We start from the raw sequence: 12,005 nt of genomic DNA, 5'->3' as shown, positions 1-12,005 counted from the left end.
TTGGGAAGGAATTTTCATTGGCCCGCGATTCCCGGTGAAGCCCTTCAGAAGAGCCAGGCAAGGACGTTCTCTGAGCAGTAGGATGCACTACACCGGCTGCCGCACGGGACCCTGCGGCGGACTGAGTCACGTCACAGAGCCCAAAGGAGAACGCCGGAAACGGTGTGCGAGACCGTTCTGGGAGAGGGTGGGGAAGTCCCCTCCTCCGTGCAGACAATCCGGGCTGACAGGAGTCGCTTCGGTGTTCTCCGGTCCCGCGCCACCTCAGGCAAGGAGTTGAGGGGCCGTGGTGCCGGTTGACCCCAGCATCTCCCCAGACTCCTCCTGAGAAACCTGCGGGTCAGGGGCGCACACCTTTGGCTCGTTATTATAAATTTGCTTATGAAGCCCTCCTGACTTTTAAATTTGCCCTGTGTGGTTTCTGCCTCCTCTGACTGTGGGCTAGGGAGGCCCGAACGTCCCGCGGCCGGGCGGGGAGGTGCTCGGCTGGGGGGGAGGGGAGGGAAGCGGGGGCGGGGCCGCGTCCCAGGGCGGGGCGTCCTTGCAGAAACTAGCGGCGCCGGGCGGCGGGCGGGAGGCAGTGGCGGCGGCGGCGGCGGCGCGGGCCGAGCGGGTCGCGGATTGGTTGCGGCGGACGGAGACGTCAGGCTCCCGCGGCCCGAGTGGCCGCCGGGCTCGCGCGGCGCAGTAGGCTCGAGTGCGCTCCGCAGCGAGGTGGTGTCTTCGTCCGTCTCGCTGTCCGCCGCCGCCGGGCTGTGCCGCTTGAGCCGGGACGCGCCTCCGCGCTCCTCGCCGCCTCCATCCCCGCGGCCGCAGCTCCCCTCGCCGTCTGCACACACACCATGACGAAGAAAGAGAAGAAGTCCTTCAACCAAAGTCTAGCCGAGTGGAAGCTCTTCATCTACAACCCGACCACCGGAGAGTTTCTGGGGCGCACCGCCAAGAGCTGGGGTGAGCGGGCGGCGGTTGGGCGCCGGGGCCGGCCGCGGTCCGGGGGACGCCGGGCGGTGTCGGGTGGGAAAGGAAAGGCGGGAGATGGCTCCCCGCGCGGGGCCCATAGAGCGGCCGTAGAGTCCGCCGCCCACAGCGGTTTTCGGCCGGGGCTGCCAGACGCTCGTAAGGGCGGCGGCGGAGGAGGGGCCGCGCGGCCCCATTCATTTCTAGCGTGGCGGGCGGGCCGCCACTGGTTCCCGAGGCGGCAGGGCCCGCAGGCAGCCCCCGCCGGGCGCAGAGCGCACGTGCTGCTCCGGCCTCCGGCCCCGAGCGGCGCTGGAGGTCGGGGACCCCTGCCCGGAGCTGAGCCCCGAGCGTGCGGGGGCCGAGCGCCCGGGCCTCCCTTTGTACCGAGCGCGCCGTCCGGGAGAGGCCCTGGTAGAGGCTGCCGGTGGCGCCCAGCGGTTCGGGGAAGCCAGACCCTGCCCCACGCCCGGGGAGAGGAAATTTCCACTCCTCGCCGCTATCTTGTGACTCGTCCACGCTGCCACCCCGGTCGGAAGAGTGCGAGTGTTAGGTGGTGGGTGGCACGAATGTGCCGCGGTGAGTTAATTACCGTAGTACTTGGTACACGAAAATGCTCGAGTTTGGACAGTGAAAAGACCGTGAAAAGGTTGATTCCTGCCTGATTCCTTTTTAATTACAGACGTTTTCTTCCTAGCAAATAGGCTTCTTTTGGGGAACGTAAATCCCAGGTGGCACAGTTTTTTGTGCCTTCAAAGCGTGTGATGGTTGTGTATGTTTTTCTTTGTATGAGTTTTTTGTTTTAAAAAAATATTTAAACCATCCGCCAATGTAGTACTGCTTCAGGGTGTCTCTCTCTTTTTTTTCTTCCGAAAAATTGTATTAATGTCTGAATAAGGACTAGTGCTTTTTTCATCTTTTTTATTTTTTTCCCTGCCTTCTGAAAAACGTTTTAGTGGGTCTTGACCTCTTTTTTTTCTGGGTGAGAATAAATTTCTAGAGTGGGAGAACTATTTGGGCACGACATCTTTAAGAGAAGCATGAAGAGAGTAAATTAGCTATGACTCAGAAAATAAACCGTTGCTACTGACTGAAGTCGGCTCCTCCGGAGTGGAAAGTCGGCTTTAAGTCGTATCACAAGCTGAAAGGGGCCTTGGAGGTTTTTTAACCCAATTCTCAGTTTAGAGATGAGAAAAATGAGATCTAAAGAGGTTGTGATTTTGCTTTGTGTAAAATTACATACTCCACAGAGCCAAGAAAAGAACCCAGTTGTCCTTTAATCCTAGTCCAGCGGTTTTATTATTTTACAGATGCCTTGCCTCACTAACACTAAATGATTTTTATTTAGATAGCTGTCTTTTGGGAACCCACAAATGTGAAGAGGAAATAAATCTTGAATCCGAAGTTAAAATGAGGGGAAAATGGTGAAGTTATTATTGCTTCTAGAATGTGCTACCTTTTTGCTAAAGGAATTTTTGAGTGGTGGAGAGCCATTAATGTTTGTGGACTATCTTCCTCAGTGCCTTCTCATTTCAAGTAATAAGTACCTTCATTTTTTGTTAGAAAGACATTTGTTACTGCAGAGTGGTCCTTGTCTAACCTTTGTATTTATATGATGTTGAGGTTGAGATTTTATTGGGTATATGCACTTATGTAAATAATGTGCACAAATGGTCAAAGTGTAGTCAGTCATTATCTAAGGGCGGCCCCAGTACTACAAGTTAAGTTGGGATTTATTTTAGAAGGATTAAAGCAAGACCTTTTTTCAAAATCGAAAATAAATGTTAAGTCTTAACAATTTCTGAGTACATTTCTGAGTTTATTGGAATAGTAGTAAACCAGTGCAAAATGTCATAAATTATCTGCAGTCTTTTCCCAACATAAGGGCATCTCTCCAATGATATATGTGGGTGTGGTGTGAAGAGGCTGAATTCCATACTCCATTCTCCAAGGCTGTGTGTCCTCCTGCGTGGGGAGTCTGCTTGTAGAAAGGGGTATCTTGCTCTAATTTTCAGAAAGGCACTACAGGCTAGGTGCCTGATCTCATCACTACAAAGATGTCTGCTATTAATATTTTGGTATACATCTGGGCAAACTTCAAAGGGTGTTATGTTAGTTTTTTTAAAAGAAAAGAAATCATTCAATAAGCATTGCTTTATAGTGTTGTTGTTTTTTTTAACTTATTTTAGAGAGAGAGCTGGGGGGAGGGGCAGAGGGAGAGAATCTTTAAAGCAGACACCCCTCCCCCCACCAGATCAGGAAGGAGCCTGAACCTGGGGCTAGACCCAAGACCCTTGAGATTTTGACCTGAGCCAAAACCAAGAGTCTGTGGCCCAACTGGCTGAGCCACCCAGGCACCCCTTATTGTTTTGAGTATATTGTGGGTATCTTACCATTTTAATGAAGATCTATATCATCATTTTAATGGCTAATGTTTTATTGTATGGTTCCATGTACTACGTGATTTTTAAAAAACAAACATGTTTGTTAACATATGTTGTTTATGTATTTGTGGGAGATATCCAGGGAAAGATGAGTATCTCCTCATTTTTTTGTTTGTTTACCATTAATTTATTGTATATACTGGTCTCTCCTCCCAGTCTCTTCAGCCTTGAGCATACATTATTACAAATTTATTTCTTGAGATATGTTTCTACTAGTGGAATTTCAAGGTCGTATATAGTATGTGTAACCTTTACATTTTGGAATTTTTTTTTATTTTGTCTGTTTTTAGAAACTGATTTGTAATTTTTTTGGTCATATATAGTATGTGTAACCTTTACATTTTGGAATTTTTTTTTTTTATTTTGTTTGTTTTTAGAAACTGATTTGCAATTTTTTTCTGGTTGCTTTTAAATTTAAATGTGGGGGTGGGCAGATTACCTTTTTTTTTTTTTTTTTTTTTTTTTTGACCTTGGTAAAATTGCTGTATCTGCTGGTGTGTAGAAAAAAAGCCTTCTCTACCCCTAAGGATTTTATAAAGGATATAAAAGACTTTATAAGGATATATTAAAAGCATATATTTTTTATGAGGAAGAGGGGCGGAGGGAGAGAGAAAATCTTAAGCAAGCTTCATGCCCAGTGCAGAGCCTGATACAGGGCTCCATCCCACCACCCTGAGATCATGACCAGAGCCAAAATCAACAGTTGGATGTTTAACTGACAGTCACCCAGGGGCCCCTAAAACCACACAGTTAAAAAGTAGTTTTGGCGTTTACACTTGGGATAAATGAAGATACTGCAGGTTACACCACATTGCCTTATTTGCAATGGCTATGTAAAATATTTGAATTTTTAAGATTTTTTTTTTTTTTTTTTTAAGCAATCTCTATACCCAGCAGGATGCTCAAACCCACAACCCTGGGATCATGAGTTACATGCATGCTGTACTTACTGAGCTGGCTGGGCATCCCTGTATAAAAGATTATGAGTAGCTTCTTGAATGTTGGGCAGTTTGAAAATCATTACATACATATCACCTCATTTGATCTTCACAACAGCCTTCTAAAATAAAGCACACTATGTAGGTGATCAAAGTGTACCTAGAGTTGGTTTCTTAGGCTGAACAGTAAGGATACATCAGGAGTAAGTAATTGTCATGTATGAAAACACAGGACAAAGAAAATTTAGCATCTTGTGATTTATGCTGCAAATATTAAGCCTAAGTGCATTATATATAATTAGACCTAAATGCATTATATATAATTAGAGTGAAAGATAGCTTAGACATCCTCTACTGTTATTTAAACTGTAATGGACCATGTGTTGCAGTTAACATTTTTAAGAATAATGAAATAGAATAGTAAAAATACCCTTTTATTCTACCTAATAAGTTTATTCTAAGGAAACATATTCTGTGAAGCTTTCTGTATTTTGTATTACAGATAACCCTGATGTAAAAATGTGTTTGCTATTGTGGCTCACAGTCAAAAACTTGAAAGCCACTAATCTAGCCCTGTGCCCTCATTTCATAGGTGAGAAGATTGAACTCCTAGGTCTGATTTGTCATAGTTTACTCAGGAGTAGATCCTTGGCCTTTAGACTACCTCCAAGGCCAGACCATTTTTGGGTTTTTTGTTTGTTGGTTTTTATTTTTAAGATTTTATTTATTTATTTGACAGAGCGATCACAAGTAGGCAGAGAGAGGGAGAAGCAGACTCCCTGTTGAGCAGAAGCCCTATGTGGGGCTCAGTCCCAGGACCCTGAGATCATGACCTGAGCTGAAGGCAGAAGCTTAACCACTGAGCCACCCAGGCACCCCTGTTTTGTTTTTTTTAACTGCTACAACTTAATGTCATTTAATGACGTCTGTTGTGGGCTTCTTTGGAGTTCATTATCTTAAGGCTATCTGTCAGTAGATGCTTTATGTTCATTCTAACTTAAAACTTAAGTTGCTGATCTCTAAGCATAGTCAGGATTCTGGACCAAATCAATTAACACCTACCTTTTGTTCATGTGCCTTTTCTTTTATAGATCCATGAAGTGCCATTTTCTCAGTCACCTGCTCCCATTCTGGGTCATGCCTCAGTAAATGCTCTGCCTTGGAGATCACACTCCATCCCATCTTGGGTGTTTGACTGTAGGGGAGAAGGCAAGTGTGTTTATTTTCCCAGTATCACATAGTTTTGTAAGATGTTGTTCTTTGTCCTGTGGAGTGTGACATATTAAAAAGAAGCTTTACAAAAATGTGCCCTGTTGGGAAAGTAACAGGACTTGCCTTACCCTGTGTGCAGGCTAAAAATGAAGGTCAGTGGTGGGTGTGGCAGCGGCAGCAGCAGAGGCTTACTGAGCCATCACCCAGCAGGAGACAGCACTTCCTGGACTGGTAGTAGAAGGGAGGGGACGGGGTAAGTTTGTGTGTTATATTCTAGATGTTGTAATTACGGTAGTTTGTGTTCTACTGTTGTTAAATAGCAACCTTCCTCTGCCCCCAAATTAGATTTTTTTAATTGACTTTCCAGTTCATATCTATAGAATTAAATTAGTTGTAGTAAAAGAAGTTTAAAAACCGTCCTGTCTTTAGTAGCAATATTTCCATGTATTTGTCATGTTTTAACACTGATTGTATAATGGAAGGAGGAGAAAAACTAACCCTGAAAAATAAGTCATCGGTAATTTTAACCACTTGAATAACCACTATTAACATTTTAATAGTTTATTTCCTTTTTGTAAATAGATTTTTTAAATGTATAAATAAAATTTTAAAATACAGAGTTAGATACCTAGTTTTACCACTTAACATTTAAGGGGAATGGTTTTTATTCCTTTGCCACCTCAGAGGTTGATGATGTGTTGGGAGTAACCTTGGTTCCCTCTCCATCACGTCTGTGGGTACTATCCACATACCATGCTAGAATTACTATCTCTATGTTGAGATTCCCAAATCTACATCTGTAGTTGGTATGGCTTTTTTATGTTAATACAACCAACTGCCTGACAGAGCTTCAATTAAATGTTTCATAGGACTATGAAGTGCTTCACACACCTCTTCATGTAAATCGCTATTACCCTCAGGGGCTCCTTAGCATACTTCACACACTTGATAATCTCACTGACTTGTTTCTCTCTTGTCATCTCTTTCTATCATTCTCTGGCCCTTCTGGCCCTCTTTCCTAGCTTTTGAGTCTTCTCTTTCCTTCTCCTTGGCCGGGGTACTCAGGCTTTGGTAGCCTGATCTCTGGTAAACGTCTTTGAGCCACTCGTTGCTTTAAAACTGTGTCAAGTGCTCCTGTGTATCCCATAATAGTTTTTTTTCTGTTACAACATTTATGATTTTTTTGTCGTAGTGTTTTTGCCCATTTACTAGAATATAAGTTTCTTATTCACTCAATTTTGATTCCCTAACACTGAGCCTGTTGCTCAGCACTTAGTAGGAAGGTAATAAGAATAGGTTGAATGAATGAACACTATTATGAAATATTTCAATTAGTCTTTTCGCAGTCTGTCTCTCTTTTTTTTTTTAAGATTTTATTTATTTATTTGACAGCACAAGCAGGGGGCAGCGGCACGCAGAGGGAGAGAGAGAAAGAAGCAGGCTCCCTGCTAAGCAAGGAGCCCAGTGTGGAACTCAATCTCAGGACCCTGGTATCATGACCTGGGCTGAAGGTAGACACTTAACTGAATGAACCACCCAGGCACCCCATTTTTGCAACTTTTTAAAAAATGTCTTTGGTGGTATTGGTATATCATAGTATATAGTTCCCCAGTGTTTGGGCATCCTACCCCCCCTTCTTTAATATCACAGTGAATTTTCATAGAAGTTCAGTGTTGAGATGAAGCTTCCACTTAACTTTGTCTTTGGAGATTCAGCTGAGTTTGTGGCATGCCTGAGTGGTGCATCTGATTAGGATAACAGGAATACGGTTATTATCCAGGTCTGCTTTCTGCTTTATTGCTCTATTCAGCTTCTTAAACTGCTCCGATGAGACCTGCATGAAGGTTGTTTTTTGTTTTGTTTTTTTTTAAGTTCTCTCAGATTTAATGGGCATTTATGTAACCATGTTCTCTGCTCTGCTTTACTAATTATTTCTGAAAAAATTATTACTAATTATTTCAAAAAAAATTTTTAACTTAGCCTCTCACATATCTGTTTAAACTTTGTAACTGAGTTGTTTATAGACTGCCTCTTATTTATGACTTCTGCTTAGTATTATGTTAATGCCTCAGTAAGGTATGACTTTGGGACCAACCCACGTCCAAGGCATAAGGTACTTTTCTTTGGCATGTTCTGACCTGTAATTAGTGACCCTTTATGTACCCTTAACACCACCACTCCCCCACCCAGTGCCTCTCTAATCATTTCTGATTCCTTCCTGTCTGTTTTTCCTTGTCTCATTTCCTGAATGTGTATTTCCCAGCTGCTGTCTTTCCTTGTTTTCTCCTCATCTTCTTCCCTGGCAGTCTAATAAAACAATTGCAAAGATCACTCACACATTTTACTTGGTTAACATGTCTCTGATTTAGTTGCTTCCTGTATATCTCAGAAACCTGAGAGGGAGAGGCTTAGATATCTTGACTAGCTCTGTTACTATACTACCTTATATATCATCTGGCAAACAGAGCTTTTTTCCCCTTCCTGTACTGAAGTTCTTGTGAGTTGCTCCTACATTTACAGTTTTTGAAAACAGGAATCACTATCTTTTCCTTCATTTGGGCTCTAAACCTGGCCATATCATGCCAGTTCTACATCTGTAACGTCTCTTAAATCTGCGATCTACATCCTCATTGTCACTACTAAGATTAATCAGGAATTAATTTCCTCTGCCCTACTTGCCCCCCCACCATATCTTACGAAAACCCATATTCAGAGGAAAATCAGGGTGTTCACTTTTCATAGCTTCATAATACTAACCACCTGTTTGAAATTTCATGGTTCTTAACACTCCCATCAACCCTGGCCCCACTGTGTCAGGATCTGGTAGTGCCTTTTCTCATAAATTCTCTGATTAAAAACTTAAAGCACCAGATGAAGAGCTTTTGTGACTTTTCCATAGTTGTTCCAATTTCAGATAGACAGTTGGCTTTCCAATTTTTATCTGCTATTAAAAAAAAAGTTGCAGTGTTGTTGACTTTGGGGAAGGTGAGCTCTTAACTCCTAAGGTATCCCCCAGAAAGATCCAAGGAGTCAGTTGGAATCATTATGACCTAAACCAGTGTAACTTCATTGCTATCAGGTTATTTTTAAAGCTACAGCTTTGATTGTGCTACTTCCCGTTCCCCAAAATTGTGTTTGGATCCCCACTGCTTTCACAAGGTTTAAATAATTTCCAAACATCCTGGCATTCCAGGCTTATTACATATTGGCTTAGAACTAAGTTTCCAACCTTATAACCTGTCGTTGCCCACCTTATTCCAGTATACCACATGTCATAGGGTGCATCTAGAATTCTCTGTTCATTCCCTCCCCCGTACCCTTCCTCTCTGCATCATAAAGTCTTCCCTACTTCGGAGACCTAGCTTTGAGTGTCAGCTATTGCAAGCATTTTTCTGATATGCCTAGGTGAAAATAATATCACATTTGTCTCGTATAACACCTAAAACTTTGTATCCTGGATTGTGGCTGTTTATATGCATTGCTCCTACTAATAAGGTGTTCTCACAAATCAGGATTTACATTTGCATATCCCCCTAACATCTAACACATAGTAAGAACACTTTTTTTTGTTCTGATTTTGGATGCACAAATTGTTATTTACTTGTGACTCACCTATTTCTTGGGCTAAAGGTGACAGTATTATACGTTAGTATAGCTGCACACAGAAAGTCTTAATTTGTATGTAAAGGTATAATTCCCCTTACCTTACCATGATTCTGCCCCACTAAACTAATTGATTTTAACGTTTCCAGATAAGGCACCATAGTAAAAGTGAGCCTGTGGGCATATATATATATATATATATATATATATATATATATATATATATGTTTTTACTTCATGAATCGTAGAAGTATACCAATATCCTGAGATGACCAGACAAGGACTCAGAATATAGACCTAATTTCTGGTTCCACACATCAACTAAGCTTAGATAACTCACTTAAAATCTCTTGGTTTTAGTTTCTTCTGTAGGAGAAAAGTTGCAGAAGATAGTTTCTAAATGTAACTTTGAAATGGGGGGAAAAAGTATATAAATGCTTTATTAAAGGAGCAGGCAGCAAGCTTTTTCTTTAAGGGACCAAATAATACTTAAGGCTTTTCCAGCCATTTGGTGTCTGTTGCAGCTACTCAACTCAGCTATTGTGGCTTGAAAATGGCAATAGACCATTTGTAAACCAGTGGACCTAGCTAGGTTTCAAGACTTTATTTACAACAACAGGCAGCTACTGTGGTTTGCTGACCTCTTTAGAAGTTGGTGTCAGTATAGACTGACTCAAGAAATCTGAACTGGTCTTAGATGAGATGTCGACTCTTGGGTTGTTCTTTTCAAATAATGAAAGTACACTGTTGTTTGAATTTTTTTTTTTTAAGATTTTATTTTATTTATTTGACAGTGAGAGAGAGAGATCACAAGTAGGCAGAGAGGCAGGCAGAGAGAGAGGAGGAAGCAGGCTCCCTGCCCGATGCGGGGCTCGATCCCAGGACCCTGAGATCATGACCTGAGCCGAAGGCAGCAGCTTAATACACTGAGCCACCCAGGCGCCCCTGTTGTTTGAATTTTTATAGTAGAGATGTGAATATTCAGTAAGTCCATTGTCCTCTTCAGCTTCTTTCCTGGGTAATACTCTTAACAGTAATGATATTTAAAATGTTTATCCACTTGGGATAAAGGTCTGGCGGTTTTTTATAAAAGTAAATATATACCTACTCCATGACCCAGCAGTTCTACTCCTAGGTGTTTACCCAAGAGAAATGAAAACATATATTCAGGAAAATACTTGTACAAGAATGTTTCATAGTAGCTTCAACTGGGAACAGCCCAGGTGTCTATCAGTAGGAGAATAGGTAAACAAACTTGTGTGTCCAAACAGCAGAATACTACTCAGTAATAAAAAGGAACGAACTATGGATACACAGAACAGGGATGAATTTCACAATTAGGCTGAGCAGGAAAGCTTTACCTAAGAGAATACATACAGTATGACTTCATTTATATGAATTCTAAAGCAAGCAACATTTATCAGTGTGGAAAAAGGCCCAGAGTGTTGTTTCCTTTAAGGCAGTGGTCATGGGGATTGGGAAGGGGCACCAGAGAACTTGGTAGCGTCATGTAATATTATGTCTCTTGCTGGGGACATGATTGAATGTCCCCAGACAAATGATAGAATACATTTATCAAATCCCTTTTTTAAAAAGGTTTTAAAATTTTAGTTAACGTACTGTGTAATATTTCAGGTGTACAGTACAGTGATTCAGCACTTCCATATAACACCAGTGCTCATCACAAGTGCCCTCCTTAATCCCCATCACCTGTTTTACTCATCCCCCCACCCACCTCCCTGCCGGTAACCATCAGTTTGTTCCTTGCAGTTTAGTATGTCTTTCTCTTTATTCCCTTTGCTCCTTTGTTTTGTTTCTTAAATTCCACATATGAGTAAGATCATATGGTATGTTGTCTTTGACTTATTTCGCTTAGCATAATACTCTCTTCCTCTGCCCATGTCGTTGCAAATAGCAAGATTTCATTCTTTTTTTATGGCTGAGTAACATGCCTCTGTGTGTGTGTGTGTGTGTGTATGCTGTACATACCACATCTTTTTTATCCACTCAGCAATTGATGGACACTTGGACTGTTTCCATGATTTGGCTGTTGTAGATAAACATAAGAGTTCATGTATCCCTTTGAATTAGTATTTTTGTATTCTTCGAGTAAATGCCTAGTAGTGTGATTGTTGGATTATAGGGTAGTGCTATTTTTTTTTAAGATTTTGGTTTTTTTTATAATTTAAAAAAATTTTTTATAAACATATAATGTGTTATTAGCCCCAGGGGTACAGGTCTGTGAATCGCCAGGTTTACACACTTCAGAGCACTCACTATAGCACATACCCTCCCCAGTGTCCATCACCCCACCACCCTCTTCCTACCCTCCTCCCCCCTAGCAACTTTCAGTTTATTTTGTGAGATTAACAGTCTCTTTTGGTTTGTCTCCCTCCCAGTCCCATCTTGTTTCATTTATTCTTTTCCTACCCCCTCAAACTCCCCATGTTGCATCTCACATCCTCATATCAGGGAGATCATATGATAGTTGTCTTTCTCCAGTTGACTTATTTCGCTAAGCTTAATACCCTCTCGTTCCATCCACGTTTTTGCAAATGGCAAGATTTCATTTCTTTTGATGGCTGCATAGTATTCCACTGTATATATTTACTACATCTTCTTTATCCATTCATCTGTTGATGGGCATCTAGGTTCTTTCCATAGTTTGGCTATTGTGGACATTGCTGCTATAAACATTCAAGTGCACGTGCCCTTTGGACCACTATGTTTGTATCTTTAGGGTAAATACCCAGTAGTGTGATTGCGTAGGGTAACTCTATTTTCAACTTTTGAGGAACCTCCATGCTGTTTTCCAGAGTGGTTGCACCAGCTTGCATTCCCACCAGCAGTG

At 42.1% G+C, this 12,005-nt stretch overlaps 1 protein-coding gene across 1 annotated transcript in view; it reads left to right on the top strand.

Annotated features, from left to right (window-relative positions):
* The first annotated feature begins 562 nt into the window (after positions 1-562).
* Positions 563-12,005, top strand: part of ATP1B3 (ATPase Na+/K+ transporting subunit beta 3) — a 44,636-nt gene continuing 33,193 nt past the window's right edge. Inside the window, exon 1 of the mRNA XM_046002919.1 lies at positions 563-951. Coding sequence (XP_045858875.1) covers positions 843-951 — 109 coding nt within the window. The 5' untranslated portion in view covers positions 563-842. The remainder of the gene's footprint in view (positions 952-12,005) is intronic.

Source organism: Meles meles, chromosome 4 (genome assembly GCF_922984935.1).
Source record: "Meles meles chromosome 4, mMelMel3.1 paternal haplotype, whole genome shotgun sequence".
In the NCBI taxonomy this organism is placed as follows: Eukaryota; Metazoa; Chordata; class Mammalia; order Carnivora; family Mustelidae; genus Meles; species Meles meles.
This window is presented reverse-complemented; position numbering and strand designations above follow the sequence as displayed.